The sequence below is a fragment of the Anolis carolinensis genome, chromosome 1 (genome assembly GCF_035594765.1).
Source record: "Anolis carolinensis isolate JA03-04 chromosome 1, rAnoCar3.1.pri, whole genome shotgun sequence".
NCBI lineage: Eukaryota > Metazoa > Chordata > Lepidosauria > Squamata > Dactyloidae > Anolis > Anolis carolinensis.
The window spans coordinates 149,509,777-149,528,878 of NC_085841.1; the positions used below are offsets into that span (position 1 = coordinate 149,509,777).

Consider the following 19,102-nt stretch of genomic DNA (forward strand, 5'->3'; position numbering starts at 1 on the left):
CTAATGAGACCGTGATTTATATTAATTTTTGCTCCCAAAGATATGCTAGATCTTATTTTTGGGGGATGTCTTATTTTTTCATAGAAGAAGTCACATTTATTGTTGAACAAAAAAATGAACAGTTATTATATACTAGCTGTGCCCGGCCACACGTTGCTGTGGCAAAGTGGTGGTGGTATTGGTTAAAAATTGTTGTGTAATTTTTATTTGACGTTATTTGTATTTTTTATTAATTTTATTGTAAGTTATCTTTTTATTTATTATATTTTATTATTTTCTTGTATTATTTTTAGTTATTTTCTGTTATTATAGTATTTTATTGTATTAATCTTTTAGTGTTTTTAATTATTTTTTAGTGTTTTTTATTATTTTTATTGGGTTGCTAGGAGACCAAGTTGGAGGAGCTTAGCATTCTAACTGGCAGCAATTGGATAAAAGAAATTATTCCTCTCTCTCTAATTAGGAATTTATATTTCTTTTCTTTTTGTTGTATCAACCTAGAGGCGTGGATGATGGGTTGTGTTGTCAAATTTCGAGGTTGGGGGGCCTGTAGTTTTGTTGTTTTGTCGGTCGCCGTGATGCCATCACTCTTTTATATATATAGACTGTACAGAGTTGTCATCACAAACCAGCATAACCAGACAAACTGTGAATCCTATCAAGAATTTCTTGTTACTACCATTGTTTCCATGTACAACAATCTATGGTACATTTACTGATCCCAATACTTATGAACACAAAGCAAGATCCAGATTATCTGCTTTAAAACAGACAATATGAGTCTAAACTGTCACAGAAACCAGGTTTCTGAATCCAGATTATCTATTTTAAAGCAAATGATATCTACTTTGAAGTGGATGATATGAGTCTAAACTGTCATAGAATCCAGGCGTCAGGATCTAGATTATCTGCTTTGAAGTGGATGATATGAGTCTAAAACGAGGCCTGGGCCAACTTCGTCTCTCCAGGTGTTTTGGACTTCAACTCCCACAATTTCTAACAGGCTACCGGCTATTAGGAATTGTGAGAGTTGGAGTCCAAAACACCTGGAGGGCTGAAGCTGGCCCAGGCTTGGTCTAAACCGTCACAGAATCCAGGTTTCTGATTCCAGATGATCTGCTTTGGCCTGTACTACTGTGTCCAATTCTACTGTGTCCAATTTTGGGCACCGCAGTTGAAGGGACATGTTGACAAGCTGGAAAGCGTCCAAAGGAGGGCGACTAAAATGATTAAGGGTCTGGAGAACAAGCCCTATGAGGAGCGGCTTAAAGAGCTGGGCATGTTTAGCCTGCAGAAGAGAAGGCTGAGAGGAGACATGATAGCCATGTACAAATATGTGAGGGGAAGTCACAGGGAGGAGGGAGCAAGCTTGTTTTCTGCTGCCCTGCAGACTAGGACACGGAACAATGGCTTCAAACTACAGGAAAGGAGATTCCACCTGAACATCAGGAAGAACTTCCTCACTGTGAGGGCTGTTCGACAGTGGAACACTCTCCCCCGGGGTGTGGTGGAGGCTCCTTCTTTGGAGGCTTTTAAGCAGAGGCTGGATGGCCATCTGTCGGGGGTGCTTTGAATGCGATTTCCTGCTTCTTTGCGGGGGGTTGGACTGGATGGCCCATGAGGTCTCTTCTAACTCTTCTATGATTCTATGTATGGTGTGAGTTTACACTGCCAGGTAATCCAGTTCAAAGCAGACAAGCTGGATCCGGAGACTGGAGGGGGGGGGGGCTGAGGCCTGGCACGAGAAACCCAACCCACGGCGTCCCTCGCAAGGTAGGTGTCCCTGCCACCGAGGGGCTCAAAGTCGGAGAACGACCTGTCCACCCGGCCTTTTCCCTCCCCTGCTCCCTGGGAGGCCCAGCTCCGCACTCACAACTCGCCTTGCCGGATTTCTCTCAAGTCTTTATCTACTTGGCAGGGAGCGTCGTCCCAGTTGCCGCCATCATCTTTCCCATCTGGCACTGGAAGTGCCTTGGATGTACGAGTGGCAGGCAAGCAAGCAAGAAGGGGCCCACCGCGCCATCCGTGGTGGCTCCCTCCTCCTCTTCCTAGGAAGGTTCGTGCAGCGTAAAGGAAAAGTGTGCCGCAATGGGGATGGCGCTCCCTGCTAAATGGATAAAGACTTGGGAGAAATCCGGCAAGGGCGATTTGTGAGTGCGGGGATGGGCCTCTCGGGGAGAGGGGGAGGGAGAGAAGGGGCCAGGTGGTCAGGTCTTTCTCCGCCTTTGAGTCCCTCGGTGGCGTGGATACCTACCTGGCAAGGGACACCGTGGGCCAGACTTCCCTCTCATGCCAGACCTCAGCCCCGCCTCCCTCGCTAGTCCCCGGCTCCCTCCGCCTAATAATAATGATGATAATAATAATAATAATAATAATAAATTTATTCTTATATCCCGCCCCATCTCCCCGAGGGGACTCAGGGCGGCTCACAACAATAATAAAAACAGTGACAAATTACACATTGTAAAATCAAACATGAAAAGCAGTCATACAATCAATACATACATCACATGTTAAAAACAAGGAGATAATAATAATAATAATAATAATAATAATAATAATAATAATAATAATAATAAAAAAATAAACTTTATTTTTATATCCCGCCCCATCTCCCCGAAGTGACTCGGGGCGGTTCACAACAGGGACAAGCCCGAAACAACGACACAGCACATTTGACAAAACTTAAAACATTTCAAAGATCACAAAATAAAATAATGGGCAATACATTAAAATCCAAGCAGACCTCCTAGGTCTTATTTTCAGGGGACGTCTTATATTTGGCAATTCACCAAAACCTCTACCTCAGGGGATGTTCTATTTTCAGGGAAATATGGTATATACAGGGTATTTGAAAAAAAACAACAACTCCCTAGTTTTAATGTGTTTTAACTTAAAACTAGGTAGTTCTTTTTTAAACACCCTGTACTTACAAGCACAAAAGATATGCCTAACTTTTATTTTCTCTCTATTTTACATGCCCCAACATTAGGAACCTATTACCTCATATTCTGCGGTGTAATCAAAATGAACTGTCGATAACACTGAGATTGTGCCATATGAAGCATCATGTCCATTGAAATTCTCCTGTTCACCATATCCTAAAAGACAACAAAATATGCAAGATGTCAATGCATTTTTACAAGTACACTTCAAATTTAATAATACAATCCTATTGCTTAGGTAAATGTTGATAATGAAATGCTACAACTGATTCTTCTTTCGTTTATTCTTTAGCAGCTTCTAAGTACTAGTAAGTTTTGTACTTTTCAAGAATTACTGCTAATTCTGACTTTTTTTTTAACTTCCACTGCTAGTTTTTCCTCTAAAAGGGAATGTAAGGACCAATGCACATTATATTACCACTTTTTATTTTTCTGTTTATTTTGATACTTTGGTAAAACTAGTTTTGTTGAATGCTTTTTTAGCAAAAGGAATAATGTAGATAAGGAACTGTTAAAGGAGTAATACACTTCCCTGAAAACCATTATCTTTTCTTTCATGTTTCTAATGAACATTGATGAGCAAGACTGAGTGAAGAGTATCAACAAATACATTCAAGAAATTATACCATAAAGACGTCAAATTCATCCAGACATCTGAATGGAGATTCTGTAATGGACCATATAGAAAGGATGAAGCAAACTGTGGAGAAGGAACGTTCGCCTCCAGATAAAGATTTCATGTCATCTAGAAGAGCCTTGTTTGTGTCTCCAGGCTGGACCTTAAGTTATTCAAAAAGAGAGAAATGAAACCGGAATAACAAAATAACTTTAAAATATACAAATCCCTAGAAGACAAAGATTTCCATAACACTAGAGCACATTTGGATACAAGGAAAGGACATCAGATTTTACTATGAAGGATCTCTCTTTGTTGTCGAAGGCTTTCATGGCCGGAATCACTGGGTTGCTGTGAGTTTTCCGGGCTGTATGGCCATGTTCTAGAAGCATTCCCTCCTGACGTTTCACCCACATCTATGGCAGGCATCCTCAGAGGTTGTGGGGTTTGTTAGAATCTAGGCAAGTGGGGTGCTTATACCTCGTTATCTGTGGAAAGTCTAGGGAGGGAGAAAGAACTCTTGTCTGTTTGAGGCAAGTGTGAATGTTGCAATTAATCAATTTGATTACCAACAAAGGATTTCCCCAGGCAAGAACCAGCCAGGCCTTGCAGCTTCAAGGCTTGGATGATTCCTGTTTGGGAAAATCCTTTTTTAGAAGGTGTTAGGGTTAGGTGGCCCTGACTGTTTTATGTCTGTGGATTTCCCCTGTTTCAGAGACTACTGTATACCATGCAGCTGTGGACAAGTCTACATTGGGACCACCAAACGCAGCGATGGCTAAACACGAATCAAGGAACATGAAAGGCACTGCAGACTGATTCAACCAGAGAAGTCAGCCATTATTAACCTTATGAACCAACCTTGACACAGCATATTATTTGAGAACACAAAAATGCTGGACCACTCTAACAACCATCATGTCAGACTACACTGAAATCCACAAGAAGCATGTGGCCAATTTCAACAGAAAGGAGGAAATCATAGGTCTTCCTTCTGAAGCAGTTTATTTCACTTGCCAGTTTTTGGCACTATTTGTAAGCCAGTCTGGTTTTATGTGCAGGTAAAGGTTCAACAGCTAGATGGAGCAACAACCATGGGCTCCTTATTGGGAAAAACATAGGATATAAATTAAGCTAATAAATATCAAGCTGTCACTTTTCTGCCAGGTGTCTCTTGCTGCTTATATTCTCTTTGTATTAATAAACAAGTAACTTAAAAGCAGTAAATATTCATGTGCCCAAATATAGCTCTCCTTTATCACCTCTATATTGTTTTGGTGCCAGCCCTAGTTCAATATACACATGCAGTTGCTTGGGAAAATGATGTGAAAATGAGAGATATCTTATAATGTGGAAAAGAAGATTTACACATTCTAAGAAATATCTCAAAAAATGGTCCCTGTATGAGGATTTTAAAAAAGGTTTCCCAAGCTACTTTTGACAAACTTTGTTTACATACTCCAAGCCTCCGTCTCTCATTTTTATATGATACACATTCCCCACATCATTCTAGTTCCTTTTGATTTTTATTCTGCTTTACTTGTAATAACTGAAGAAAAACATTTGATACAAATAGTACAAACCTATTAATAAAGAAATTAGAAAATTACTTACAGTAATTGAAAGCTTTCCATTCTTGTGGTCAAACTGCATTTTCCCAGAGAATTGTCTTTGATTTAGCAGCGAGTTAAAGTAAATTTTACATCGCATTGCAAGGAATCTTCACAATAAAAACATTAGTTACATATATATACATGAATATATTATCTGGAAAGCTAAAGGTCAGTGGTCATATCTTTAAAAACAACAATGTAAACCAGCTTATTAAGGCCCAACTTACACTACCATGTAATGCGGTTTTATAATGCAGTGCATCCTATGTGTCTACATTGACATATAATGCATTATGAAACTGCATAATATGGCAGTATTGATGAGGCCAGAGCCTCCATAAATATATAGAGAACTGTAGCTGCTTGATGCTCCTTTATACAGTGCCATGAGACATTCAAACTTTTTATCTGCATTTCTCACTTTTGCTTCTGGGCTACTAGGAAAAGCTGTAAAATGTTACCAGCATTTTTCAGAATGCATGGATTGTCTGTCATGTGCCTCAGCAATAACATACAGTGTCTTAACAATTCTTATGTAGGACTTCAAACTATTGAGCTGAACCTTTTGCAAAGTTTGTCAAGTGATATTTTGAACAGTAAATAATACCGCAACCAAAGGTCTAACAGTACTTTTCATTTCTGATTCATTACACTGGCTCTTTATAATATATGGCAGAAAAGTTTTAAATTTGTAAGCTAGAAACAGGAGTTCTCTATTATCAATGAGTTAATGTTTGTTTTTTAAACAAAGAAGTAACTAGTAAAATCAGATGTAAGAACCATTAAGCTCATGGTCTGCATGTACCCCCTATGGCCTCCTCAACTTTCTCCCCAAAGTTCCTGGACTAAATTTATTTATTTATTTATTTTACAGTATTTATATTCCACCCTTTTCACCCCAAAGGGGACTCAGGGCGGATCACATTACACATATAAGGCAAACATTCAATGCCTAAACATAGAACAGAGACAAAGACAACACAGGCTCCAAGCTGGCCTCGAACTCATGACCTCTTGGTCAGAGTGATTTGTTGCAGCTGGCAGCTGGCTGCTCACCAGCTTGCGCCATAGGCTGGCTTTTATCTTAAAGTTGTTATTCACTGATTTAAGAAGCAGCGGATTGCGCTTTAAAACCTTTTCCATTCCCCTCGAAAACAAGGTGAGGAAATATTACAAGTGGGAGTGATTTCTGTCTATAATTTTCAGTTAATCTTCAGCCAGTAATGGTGGGAAAATGAAGCACTCCAGACAATCATGAGGAATAAAATGGGGCCCACTCCCACAATGCCCATCCACCATTCTAGAAAACAGATTTGATAACACTGACCTTCTAAAAAGCACATAAGCATCAAATCTCTGTGTCATCACCTCTTCCAGTACTTTAATAAATTTCTTCAGACTTCTGACTTGACTCTCTGTACTCTGATATTTCTCTTTTGCTTCCTGAAATTGCCTGTATTTTAACAATAGGTATCAAAAGCATTAACCTTCAAATTATAATTTGGATAAGATCCTATAAAGAAGGTCTCAAAAGGAAATTCCCTGTCTATTCTGACTGCCACCTTTGAATACTTTTCATTTACTTTCTAGTGATAAGAAAGGACTACTGACCATGATGTACCTGTAGTCCCCAAAACACTTTGATACGAGTAATGTTGACTAATTAGATTAGAGGTTGACAACTTCCATAGGACAGGGGCCACATCCTTCCCTTCATTACCACAGAAAGCCATCTCTGAAGGGGGTTTTCAGGCATCCTCCTATCTGTATAACCTTTTTTAAAAAATGACTAACACCCCAAGTCTCCAGGAGATACAATTGGTTATGCTGCTGACCAAGCACCAAGAAACATTTTTCACAAATTAAAGTGCATTCATGGGCAACTCTTTTTTTTTTTAAGGGAATGGTCACCAGAGACCTAAAATATATCACGGTGGGGGAAGAGGCAAAAAAGTGCAACCTAGTTGGAAGTCTATAAAGAAGAGGACATTTTTTGGTGTTTTGTTTTCACTGAACCTTTGGGGAGCACTGGGCATGAGAATTTTGGGGAATGGTGAAATCAGCCTTGGGTGCCAAGTGACACTTAAGAGATTACACTGGGCCTATCCCTGGAGATGAAATCTTGGTCTGACCCTGAAGGACTCTTCCAACTTGTGCCTTCACGTTCAAGGAAAAGCAAGGTATTGTTTTCTAAAAGCATTCCCTATCATCTTTTAATTGTTACAATTTAAACACTTACGTTAAATTTTTGGCTATTTTCAGTTTTTTTAATAATTTTATATTAAGATTGTTTATCTATTGTTTGATTTATTATTTGTTTTTTTGGGTTTTTGGCACTGAATATTTGCCAATTTGTTACTTTCATTGGAAACCACCCTGAGTCTCCTCGGGGAGATAGGACGGGTTATAAATAAAGTATATTATATTACAGTATTATATTACAAAGCCTATTTGCATCATACTTCAAAATAAAATCATTAAAACAAATGGTTCATCAACATAATTTTTTAAAATTCATTATCTTTTTTTGCACCCCGCCTTTTTCCCCCGTGGGGACTCAAGGTAGCTAACCCTCCACACTAGGCAAGTTTAAAAGGTGCAATACAAAAATTAAAAAGCAATTAAATAGTAGCAGTGTAATAAAAACAAAATCAAAATACAGTAGATATACTAAAATGTCATTTAAAACTCATATTCTCCCCAATCCGACCCACCTTAAAAAACCTTCTTTTTCAAATGCCTGCCTGAATAAAAAGGTTTTAGCCTGCCGCCGGAAAGACAGCAGGGTGGGGGGGCATTCTGGCTTCCCTGGGCAGGCATGGGCGAACTTCGGCCTGTCAGGTGTTTTGGACTACATATCCCACAATTCCTAACCGTAGTCTGTTAGTAATTGTGGGTGCAAAAGTACAGAACACCTGGAGGGCTGAAGTTTGCTCATGCCTCCTATAGAGAGTCATGGGGATTGAGTTCCATGCAAGATTCTAGACACAGGTGGCCATACTCCTGCTAGCTACATAATTCAACTCAAAGGAAAAACACTAAATACCTTAACTCTGATCTGATCAGTTGCAAGACACACTCCCCCAATCTGTTTCAATCGAAGTAATAGCAAAGTCACACTAATGCACCCCACCTCCAGCTTTTACTATCAACATCTATGATATCAAATGAATACAGCAAGAAATTAATGAATACATATCTTCTTACCCTTTTTTTACCCCACCATTAACCTTACCTTATGATTTCTTCTTTATCCCCAGTACGTTCTCTTTCTGATTTTATTTTTTCTCGTAAGCTTTCAATTTCTGTATGAAGACTTTTAAAGGTTCTAGTTACTTCTATTCGTTCTAGATGGATTTGGGAAGCCTTTGCAATCATTTCCTAATGAACATGTTGAAATGTGGCAAAATTTAATCTTTATTCATTACGTACATTTTGCTTGAAAGATTTGTGAAATTATTTTGATGTTTTCATGTTGTAATAAGCCGCTGACACTTTTTATACAACTCCAACATGTTGTAAAGAATGTTTTCCACTCCTGCAGTTCCCTAGATTACTATATAACAATTATAGCTTAACTACTATATAATAATGTACATACTCCCTAACAGTAATCCATTTGTATTGTTGTCCACAATACAACAATACAGCATTACATAATTGCTCTCTAAGCAAAGCTGTAGATGAAGCTATCATAAGTGAATATGCATACAAAAGTGAATATTGAATGTGTATGGCCTGTCTATAGGAAAATCTGAGGGTCTCAACAACCCATTTGGAGAGCTTCTGCACAGAAACCACATCTGAGGTGACATTGAGGCATCGAGCACCTTGTTCATAGCTACCAACTCCTGGGCACTAATGTGGAAACATGACCCATCTTCATGTCAGTGGCCTTGCACAATCATGGATGCAAAATATATACCCCACACTGTGAAGGAAGAATTGGAGATAAGTACACATGATGGTTCTGGGAAACGAAACAGTATCCAATAACGTAGTCTATCAAAGAAATAAGAGGTGTACATCTGGTAGAATCATTAATTTGTCTGATGATCCATCAAAGAATCAGAGTTCTTCAGGAACCAATGTTATAATGGATGGAACTTAAGGTGTAGTTGTTGCTACCATCAGACCTAGTAACCTTTGTATTTTGTGTGATCAATTGAGATAACATGGTAATGAAGGGACTACATCTTCCAGTGCATGTATGTACTATGTTGTAAATAATACTCTTCCCTTGGTCAATTCTAGCATGCCCCCTCGTTTTTATATCTTTGTAAGTGCCAAAATAAACTTTTTGGGGGGATTCATATTGAAGCCCAGATCATATCAAATGAATAGCTTCCTTCTGCAGGATCCCACCAACAGCCGCTCCTATTGATATAAATATGGACCTCTCAAATCCAGAAGAAAAATACTATTACCCCCAGTCATGAATTTGGTGAAGACCCTTGAAGAAAAAAAGTTTATCCTACATTAATCTTCTCTTTTGCATCCTTTCCCAACAAGGTAGCAATTTCTTCTCTAAAAACTTGTGAAGGAGTAACTCAAAATACACCATACGTGCATGCTTGTTTTGGAACCACAGTTTCAGATGGCTGAAGTTGGTACTGACTGAATATGTAGAGACAGAGAAGTACCAGACTGCTGTATCTGATACCAATGAATTTGATGCAGTTATACTTAATATAAATAAATGCCAAATATGGAGAGACTTGAATTTACTGTAGCAGTCTAGGCAGCTAGTACTATTGTATATGCTAATAATATGGACAGGAATGCTGGAACAGCCACAGTAATGGATGGTGTCAATGATGGAGTTGGGACCGAGTTGACCATTGTTCTCAGTGGTGGAGTGAATCCCATCAGCCTCCAATTGTAGCATCTCTCTTCAATATTGATGCTATTTGTCATCATGGAGATCGGTGCTGTGATGGCAAACGTGAATAAAATCTGCTTTTGTACTGACTGTAGTGCACAATCAAATGGCATCATTATCATACTGGTGATAGTGATCCCCATAGAATGGGGAGTAAGAGTAGTAATAATTAAGACACTCTCTCCATAAATGTTCGTTGCAATGTCACCATATATGATGCAAATGTAAAAGAAGAATCCTCCTTATGCTTGTGATCTCAGGACCAGTACCATGACCTTGATGAAGAACATTGTTCTCTATAGAATATTGGTCTTGGGTGGTCAGTAGTAAGAAATAACAACTGGTTCTGACAGCAGAGCCACTGATGGAAGATCATGTCTAGATAATTCAGTTTAAATCAATAACATATATACAACTGGAGCTTTCTCTCTCATAAGTTTCAAAATTGCGGAGGGGGCGAACTCCAACTTCAATGATGGTGGTGGGACTTATATCATCGCACTGATGGAGTCGGAATCAAAGGCATCGCAGTAGTCTCAGGTTCAAGGCAGAGTTCTTCCTGCCTAGCCTGCTTTTTCATTTGTTTTGTGTGTTCCTTAAATAAAGAACTCTCCCAGGAGACAGGTCTTTTCTGTCCCTATTTACCTTCAATCAACCTCAAGATATATAGAGATAAGGAGGTGACTACTGTGTTTCCCCTAAAATAAGACACTGTCTTATATTATTTTTTGGCTCTAAAGACCCGCTAGGTCTTACTTTCGGGGGAGGTCTTATTTCACTCTCTTCTCCTCCACCACGGCAGCGGAGTGCAGGAGAAGGAGCAAAAGGCGCGCGCCTTTCCCTCTTCTCCTTTACCTTGGCGAAAGAGAGCCATCGCCAGCCAAGAAGAAGAAGGGCTCCTCCTTCATGGGCGGCAAAGGGGGCCGCCGCCACCACTGCCGCCCGGAAAGGAGAAGAAGGGCTGCCTCCTCTCCTTCCCGGGCGGCGAAAGAGAGAGCCTTCACCGCCCGGGAGGGAGAAGAAGGGACCCCTCCTCTCCTTCCCGGGGGGCGAAAGAGAGCGCCTTCACCGCCCGGGAAGGAGAAGAAGGGACCCCTCCTCTCCTTCCTGGGCGGCGAAAGAGAGCGCCTTCACCGCCAGGGAAGGAGAAGAAGGGACCCCTCCTCTCCTTCCCAGGCGGCGAAAGAGAGCGCCTTCGCCGCCACCTGGGAAGGAGAAGAAGGGCTCCTCCTAGGTCTTACTTTCCGGGGGGGGGGGGGTGTCTTATATTAGACAATCCCCCCAAATCTCTACTAGGTCTTATTTTATGGGGATGTCTTATTTTCGGGGAAACACGGTATTATCGAAACTTCTGCTATTGTAACACCTGTAGAATGTGGGTAAAAACAGTACCACAACCAAAGAATGAGATACTATTCTTTGCAATTATGAGTCCCAAACTGCAGAGTGTTAAAAAAAACAAGCTTTCACTTCAAGTGAGTAATGCCCAATGATTTCATCAACCAAGGCTCAAGGTCAATTATGCAACACTCAGGAAACCACTTGACCAAGATATGAATCTGAAATGGGAATGAAAGAATGGACTTACAATGAAGATTCATTCTGGGATGGCATGAGGAGCAATTAATCATGATCGGGTTCCTCCCAAGTGCTAACCCAACTAGCAGATGTCCATATTCCATTACTGGTTTTTTTTCCTGTTTGGACCCCCTCCTTCTTCCCTAGTTACCTTCTCCAACCCTAACTATTTTGAACTCATCAAACCATGCAACTTAATAAAAATTTGATCAACATTACAAAACTTGCTGGGTTTTTTAAAATCTTAAGTCATTTCCCAAGGGTGAATATGGATTGCTCCCCATGTCATCCCAAAATTAATTTTCTCAGTAAATCCAATCTCTTATTTTTGGGATGCCATGAGGAGAAATCCATCACGATTGGGAATTGCCCTAGCCTACAATCCAGGTGAGACTACCTCATTATAAACTCCATTCATCTAACTACAGTCTGCAACAGTTATCCCCAAAGGCTGCCCCTGTAGGCTTAAACTTATCAAATGTATAGTGTCTAATAAGCGTGCTGAGTTCATACTGATGAGCAGCCTTTACATATGTCTTTCAATGAATTAGTTGTCTCAAATGACACTGAAATATCCAATGGATCTCATTAAGGGAGCTCACAACCCTTGCTGGATCTGGCCTCCTCTAAAATGAAAAAAATATATGTCTTTATCTAGTGAACCAAAACACAACTGGACACCTTCTGTTCTAATGTCCGAGGATCAATGACATGACAAAGATTCCACTTGTTGACACTTGAGAGATCTCTTCAAATATATCCTGACAGCCCTTGGTAAATCTAGAGTATGCCATTTTCTAACACATGCCTTGGCTTTGGACATTACAGATTCTTCTCCCTGTGTTCTTTAGTACAAACATGGGATCCAAAGTCAACATTAGCCTTCCATTCTTAATTCTGCATAACTTTTCATTCATTGATAAACCCACCAACTCCTTAAATTCTTTTTTGTGGAGAGGACAGCAGATAAAATGCTACTTTCAATGATAACTGCCACAATGAAGCCTTTAATGGATCAGATGGCAAACAAAAAATAAATAAATTTCTGCATCCCATCCAAAGGAACATATTAATGTGATGAGATATTATATTGTCTTTAAATTAACAGATCAATAACTGATCTACGGACAACGCCGGCTCTTCTGCTTAGAAATGGATATGAGCGCCCCGCCCCTCCGAGTCAGACTCAACTAGACTTAATGTCAAGGGGAAGCCTTTACCTTTACTATACTATTTGCCTATATATTATTTGCTTCTTCACTTGTAGAGTTTCCTATTCTGCATTGTTCAGTTGCTACCACCTATACATTTTAGTACTGGCAGTTCATAGAACACTTGTCTTTGAGTGTTCTCTGTATACATGCCCATTCTAAATATACTCTGTAAATATTGCCAACATTGGGCAGAATATGTTGCGTTGGGATACATGCTGCTCCTCATAATTCGACACACTAAATATTTATTTGTCTTCCTAAAACTGGGCTTGCCCTTACTTCTCGGCTGTATTTTCTTCAAACTCCACCCCCTGCCTTTGTGCTCTGTGATTCAAAATTGAGGCAACCTGCTTTTTTAATTACCCATATTTACTTTAAGTATAATGTGCCATTGAGTGTCCACACACCTTAATTTTGAAGGTACGCATTACAAAAAATGGATTTGCCCTCAAGTGTAATGCAGGAATAGCATACTGAGGAGGCAGGCAGCATGAATGAGGCCTTTGGGAAGTCACCCCTCTCCAATGCGAGGCTAGTGAACTGGTCAGCCCCACACTAAGAGGCAGAGTCCGCGACTAAGTGGCAGAAACAACTGAGTCACCAGCCCAGGCACTCCTCCTCAACAGTCTTCTGGGTGCCAAGGAGCCCTGAGGCTGCCGCCACCACTGGAAACAGCCTCTTCACACATAGACACATACCTCCTGCTTGGCCTCCAGGGTTGCAGGTTCCTCCAGGCTTTTTCAAGCAGGTGGGTTTACATATGCAATTCTAATGTGCCATAAAATCTAACGCACATCTCCATTTTGGCAATGTAATTTTGCCAAAAAAAATTAGCACTAGACTTGAATAAATATGGTAACTCCAACTCTGTTGCTACAGTTTTTTCAGCTTGTACTCATAATTTTACAGCTTTAACTTCTGGAGAAACAGACACATTTTTGCACTTTCTTCCACATTCTGAAGGCAATGAGATTTCTTTACTGCCTTATTTTTGTCATTAGATTTATTTCTTGTAATATTTACTTTGCTGGATTTACTTGCCTCCTTTTCCTCTCCGTTTTTTATTTGTTTTGAAGATTTTTATTCATCTGCCTCACTTTCAATAGAGGTCAAAAAGATCTTTTTTAAATCATCTTTTCTTTCAACTGCAGTAATAGCTATGTAGCAGTCGTCTGGGTGATTAATTTCTTATTTTGCTCTCAATTCCCAATTTGCTTATCAGCTACTGTGGGAACTTAGTTTATTTATTTTCCATAATCTCATCTTTATCTTTCTATTGCCAAATTAATCTTTATATAAATGAAGAAGGGTTGAGAAACACCTCAGTCTTAATGGAACGTATACTCCTGCCAGTCAGGTTAGCATGTGGGAGAAACCCAACTGCTCCTTGTACCATCCTGGAAATGAATCCTGCCAACACACAAACAATGCATTGTGTAAAACATGCCATAAGCCCCATGTTACATTAATTTGTACTAAAATAAATCATTCCAGAAAAGTGTAAGGATATAGGAAAACAAAGCCAACATGTCTACTTGCACATATACATGCACAACATTAAGTGGACATCTTACTAATAAATAAAAGTTATTAAAGAGAAGATATACCGCTAATTCTTTCTCTTTTGAAGCTAGATTATTTTTAAGTGCATTTATTGACTTCAAGTGTTCTTTCTCTTTGTCTTCATAATGTCGTAAATTATTTTTACTTCTTTCCAGTTCACATTCAGCTTGATTTAATCCTTCCTGTTAAGAACAAATCAGTATGAAATATAAACTAGTTGATTTATTCATGCAATTATGTATGTAAGATAACTGCTGTAAATATCAGTAACAAGTGCAGATATAAAATTATATTCATTATAAAAGGAAAGGCTGATATTTAGTATGAATTGTTATTCTAGAATATCAGAAGGAACAATCCACAGCCACTGAGTTATTGGCTTATGCCATCTAATCAAGGCAGAAGACCCACATTCTAAACCATTTTGTGCATGGTTCCAGTTTCTCTCTGTTTCTCTTTTGTGACAGCTTTGCTCCACTCTTGCAAAGTACAGACTTCAGTTAAAAAGTTAGAATTTGATTCTCTTCCTTTCTCTTTTCCCTTTTTTTGTTGAAGTACTGTCATGGATAGATGGCTCCCCCTGCCTTCCTAGATTGATCCTTCACAGCAATTATTGATCTCTCATTCTCAGGAAGGCTAAAGGAGCAATTCACCGTCACTGGGATATACACAAGCCATGCTCCTTAAAGGGTGGGAGTGGCTTTTTGCATCTGGAACTACACCTTCTAACATTTTCGTTGTTTTCTAACATTTTATCCAAATGCTGCCTCATCTTGCTTAAATTTATCCACTTTATAATGGATTATGAACATTACTGACTCTTTTCATCCTGCTGCTTTGCCCTCATCTTCAAACAAAGATGTTACTCTTAACACTGTTGTAGTCGACACTGATTTACATCTATACTTGTTGCTATCCTGGTGTGTAAGCATATTGTAACAACACAAGTAAATGCAACCTTTTAACCGTGCTTCTGTATGCATAAACTGCTGGTTCTTCCAATATAGATCTCCACGACCCTTCTGACATCCATATTTTTATAATGAATGCATTGGTTCAGACAAAGTGTTGGTAGTTCCAGTGTTGGAACCATACTAAAGCAATATATACAGATTTGGGAAGAAATTCTGGAGTGAGTCAAGGACTACTTAGGTCTAACTGCACAGGTTAGGCTTTACTGACAATGCAATTTCTGACACTTGCCTTCCTAGAATCGGAGTACCTAAAGATGGTAGTGCACGCACTGGTAACCTCAAGGTTGGACTTCTGCATTGCGCTTTACATTGGGTTACCTCTGTACCAAGTTTGGAAACTCCAATTAGTTCACAGCATGGTAGCCAGATTGGTTACGGGAACATCTAGGAGCAAATTAGATCAATACTAAAATCACTCCCCTGGCTGCCAATTACCCTGTATATATTCGAAGATAAGCCGGGTTTTTCAGCCATTTTTTTGAGCTGAAAAAGCCTCCTTCCACTAATAATGGGGGCAAGCCGGGCAGTAGAGCCTGAAAGCCATTGCTTGCAATATATGATATATTTCTCTCCTTTTCCCCTCCCTTAACAGTGTTTTTTCTTTTCCCGTCAAAAGGGAGGGAGAAGGGATAGGAGATATATTTCATTTCCTCCTTGTTTGTATGGCTCTCTTTCAAACCTACCCCATTTCCTGGCCTTTTTGTTGTTTTTTGGGGCCCAGGCTGTGGCGCAGGCTGGAGAGCAAGCCAGCTGCAATGAATCACTCTGACCAGGTGGTCATGAGTTTGAGGCCCGCTCGGAGCCTATGTTTGTCTTGTCTTTGTTCTATGTTAAAAAGGCATTGAATGTTTGCCTATATGTGTAATGTGATCTGCCCTGAGTCCCCTTCAGGGTGAGAAGGGCGGAATATAAATGCTGTAAATAAATAAATAAATAAAATATCTAAATGTATTAACATTAAATATGCATTTTTGTTCCCTTGGAAGTGTTTACTGGCCTTTGCAAGCCATGTAGATCTATAAATATGTTTCTATATATGCATGTTTCTCCTTAAATCTTTGCAAGCCATATATATCCATTAATCTTATATAAGCATTTTCTCCTGAAATATTTGTTAATCTCTCCTACATATATATAGGCATTTCCTCCTGCAAACCTTTGCAATCCCTATGTACCTATATATCTGTATCTATCTATCTATACATATACATTAATTTTATATATGAATTTTCTCCTCATATGTTTGCAAGTCTTGGCAAATGCTATATACATATAGATATCTAGAGATTTACATGTACCTGCATATCTGTATCTATATGTATACATTATTTTTATATATGAATTTTCCCCTCGCATGTTTGCAAATCTTTGCAAATTCTATATATAATTATCTATATAGAGAGATATATCTAGATAGATATATATGAATATATAAAGGACTTGCAAATATTATAGGGAGAAATGCACACACAAATATACAGTATAGACATGTCTAGATAGATATGAATATAGATATATAGGACTTGCAGATATTGCAGGGGAAATGCACATACACATACATACACACACAGAGAGATGTCTAGATAGTTATAAACATAGATATATAGGGATTTCAAATATTGCAGGAGGGAAATGCACATATAGAGAGGATTTGCAAACGTTTCAAGGGGAAACGCATACGTTAAATTAGTACATATAATTCTAGATCTAGATCTAGCTCTGCATTGTTTATATAGGTATTGAATGTTTGCCTGTTACTATGTTGGAAGCCAGCCTGAGTCCCTAAAAGAAGTAATTCTTCTTCTTATTATTAAGTTATTGTTGATACTATATTGTTATTTGTTGACCCTACTTTTCCACTTACAGAGCTAGTTTACTGTTTTTCTTTGAAATACGGTAAATACAGAAAAACATTTAACTTACTGATGGCTTAATTAATGTGATTTTATTGGTATCTATTTTTATTTTGAAATTTACCAGTAGCTGCTGCATTTCCCACCCTCGGCTTATACTCGAGTCAATAAGTTTTCCAAGTTTTGTGTAGTAAAATTAGGTGCCTCGGCTTATATTCGGGTTGGCTTATACTCGAGTATATACAGTAATTTCATATCAAAATACAGTGTAGGTTATGACTGTTAAAACCCTACATGGTTTGGGCCCAGGTGACACACAGGATTGCTTTCTCCTGTAGAATCTGCCTCAGACACTGAGGTTCTCAAGGGGGGCGTTTATTTCAGCAAGCCAAAACCCGATTGGCTACCGTCACTCAGAGGACCTTTTCATCAACCCCCCCCCCCCCCCCAAAAAAAAAAAAAAGACTGTGGAATAACCTGCTGGAAGAGTTCCAACAGCTAAATGAGCTATCTAAACTTATGACACACTTAAAGACTTATCTCTTTTAGCAGGTCTAACCAATTAATTTTAAACAATGAATTTTAACTTTACATTTTATTAATACTGGTGTTTTTATCTTTGTATGTTTCAATATCCATACTTTAATGGTATTGTGTTTTACCTGGGTGTTTTAACTGTGTTGTACCCTGCTTCGAGCTGTAAAGAGTGATGGGTAACAAATAAACTATTATTATTATTATTATTATTATTATTATTATTATTATTATTATTGATTTTGGGAATTTTGGAATGCCTGTACACATGTACATAATGAAAATTCTTTGAGATACTCAAGTCTAAATATCAAATTCATTTATGTTTCGTATATATCTATACACATTACTTTAATGTAGTTTTATGCAATTAAAAAAATAATATTGTACATGAAACAAAGTTTGTGTACATTTGAAACATTAGAAAGAAAATGTGTCACTATCTCAGCCAGCCATGTGGAGAACTCTGGATTTTGACATATTTCAAATTTCTGGATAAGGAATGCTCAATCTTTGGTACATATTTTTCATATATAACCACAAGTATGCCTGTGTGCACACATACCTGAAGCGGAACTGCTTCTTCTTGTATTTGAACTATTTTTCTTTTAATTTCTTCCAATTTCTGTTCTGCCTCTTGTTGAATACTTTTTAGTTGCTCCATTGTCTTCTTATATGTATGTATACGCAGCTTAACATCCTCCATGTTCTGCTGGGTTATTTTCACTTCTTCTTCCTATAAAAATGTTTAAGTTATTTTCAAACTGCTTTGAATTCCTGGGCATGAAACTGGGTTTTAATTGGGCCTAGTTAATCTCCCTTTCAATCAAGATGAACCATAAAGTACATGGACTATATGATGTATCATGAACAAATTCTTCCTTCCATTTATAATTTGCAACCAAATACTGTTCCTTAGAATTTGAAGAAACATGATTCTTGTCCAACTGACATAGACAAATGAATTGTGGATCCTCAGAATACACGTTAATCTTGATAAAAATTAATTCTATCCTCAACTGACACAATATTATAATGCAGACGTTATAAAGAAATACCATCCTTACCAACGTAGGAATGACCCCTGACTGATGCTCTTCAACACTCTCAAGATCCGCAATTTCTACATTTATTTTTCTGATTGTTGTCTAAAAGAGCCATAAAAATAAACATTAAGGGAAAAGCCATACTGACACAAAATAAGCATTTAGAATTCAGTTCTACAGAAATTTATTAGAGACTCAAGGTGACTAAGACATATAAACTACACTGGTAATTTCTGAATTAAAAATAAGTAAAAGTATGGTTACAGCTTAGTGGGTCAAGTATT

At 38.6% G+C, this 19,102-nt stretch overlaps 1 protein-coding gene across 4 annotated transcripts in view; it reads right to left on the reverse strand.

Annotated features, from left to right (window-relative positions):
• smc6 (structural maintenance of chromosomes 6) overlaps positions 1 to 19,102 on the reverse strand; it is a 72,799-nt gene that overhangs the window by 532 nt on the left and 53,165 nt on the right. For all 4 annotated transcript variants that reach the window (XM_016996470.2, XM_008117278.3, XM_003215413.4 and 1 more), the window contains 8 exons: positions 18,840 to 18,920; positions 18,338 to 18,508; positions 14,456 to 14,593; positions 8,410 to 8,555; positions 6,502 to 6,627; positions 5,176 to 5,281; positions 3,572 to 3,724; positions 3,004 to 3,101 (listed from right to left, as the gene is read on the reverse strand). In XM_016996470.2, the coding sequence (XP_016851959.2) occupies positions 3,004 to 3,101; positions 3,572 to 3,724; positions 5,176 to 5,281; positions 6,502 to 6,627; positions 8,410 to 8,555; positions 14,456 to 14,593; positions 18,338 to 18,508; positions 18,840 to 18,920 (1,019 nt within the window). The remainder of the gene's footprint in view (positions 1 to 3,003; positions 3,102 to 3,571; positions 3,725 to 5,175; positions 5,282 to 6,501; positions 6,628 to 8,409; positions 8,556 to 14,455; positions 14,594 to 18,337; positions 18,509 to 18,839; positions 18,921 to 19,102) is intronic.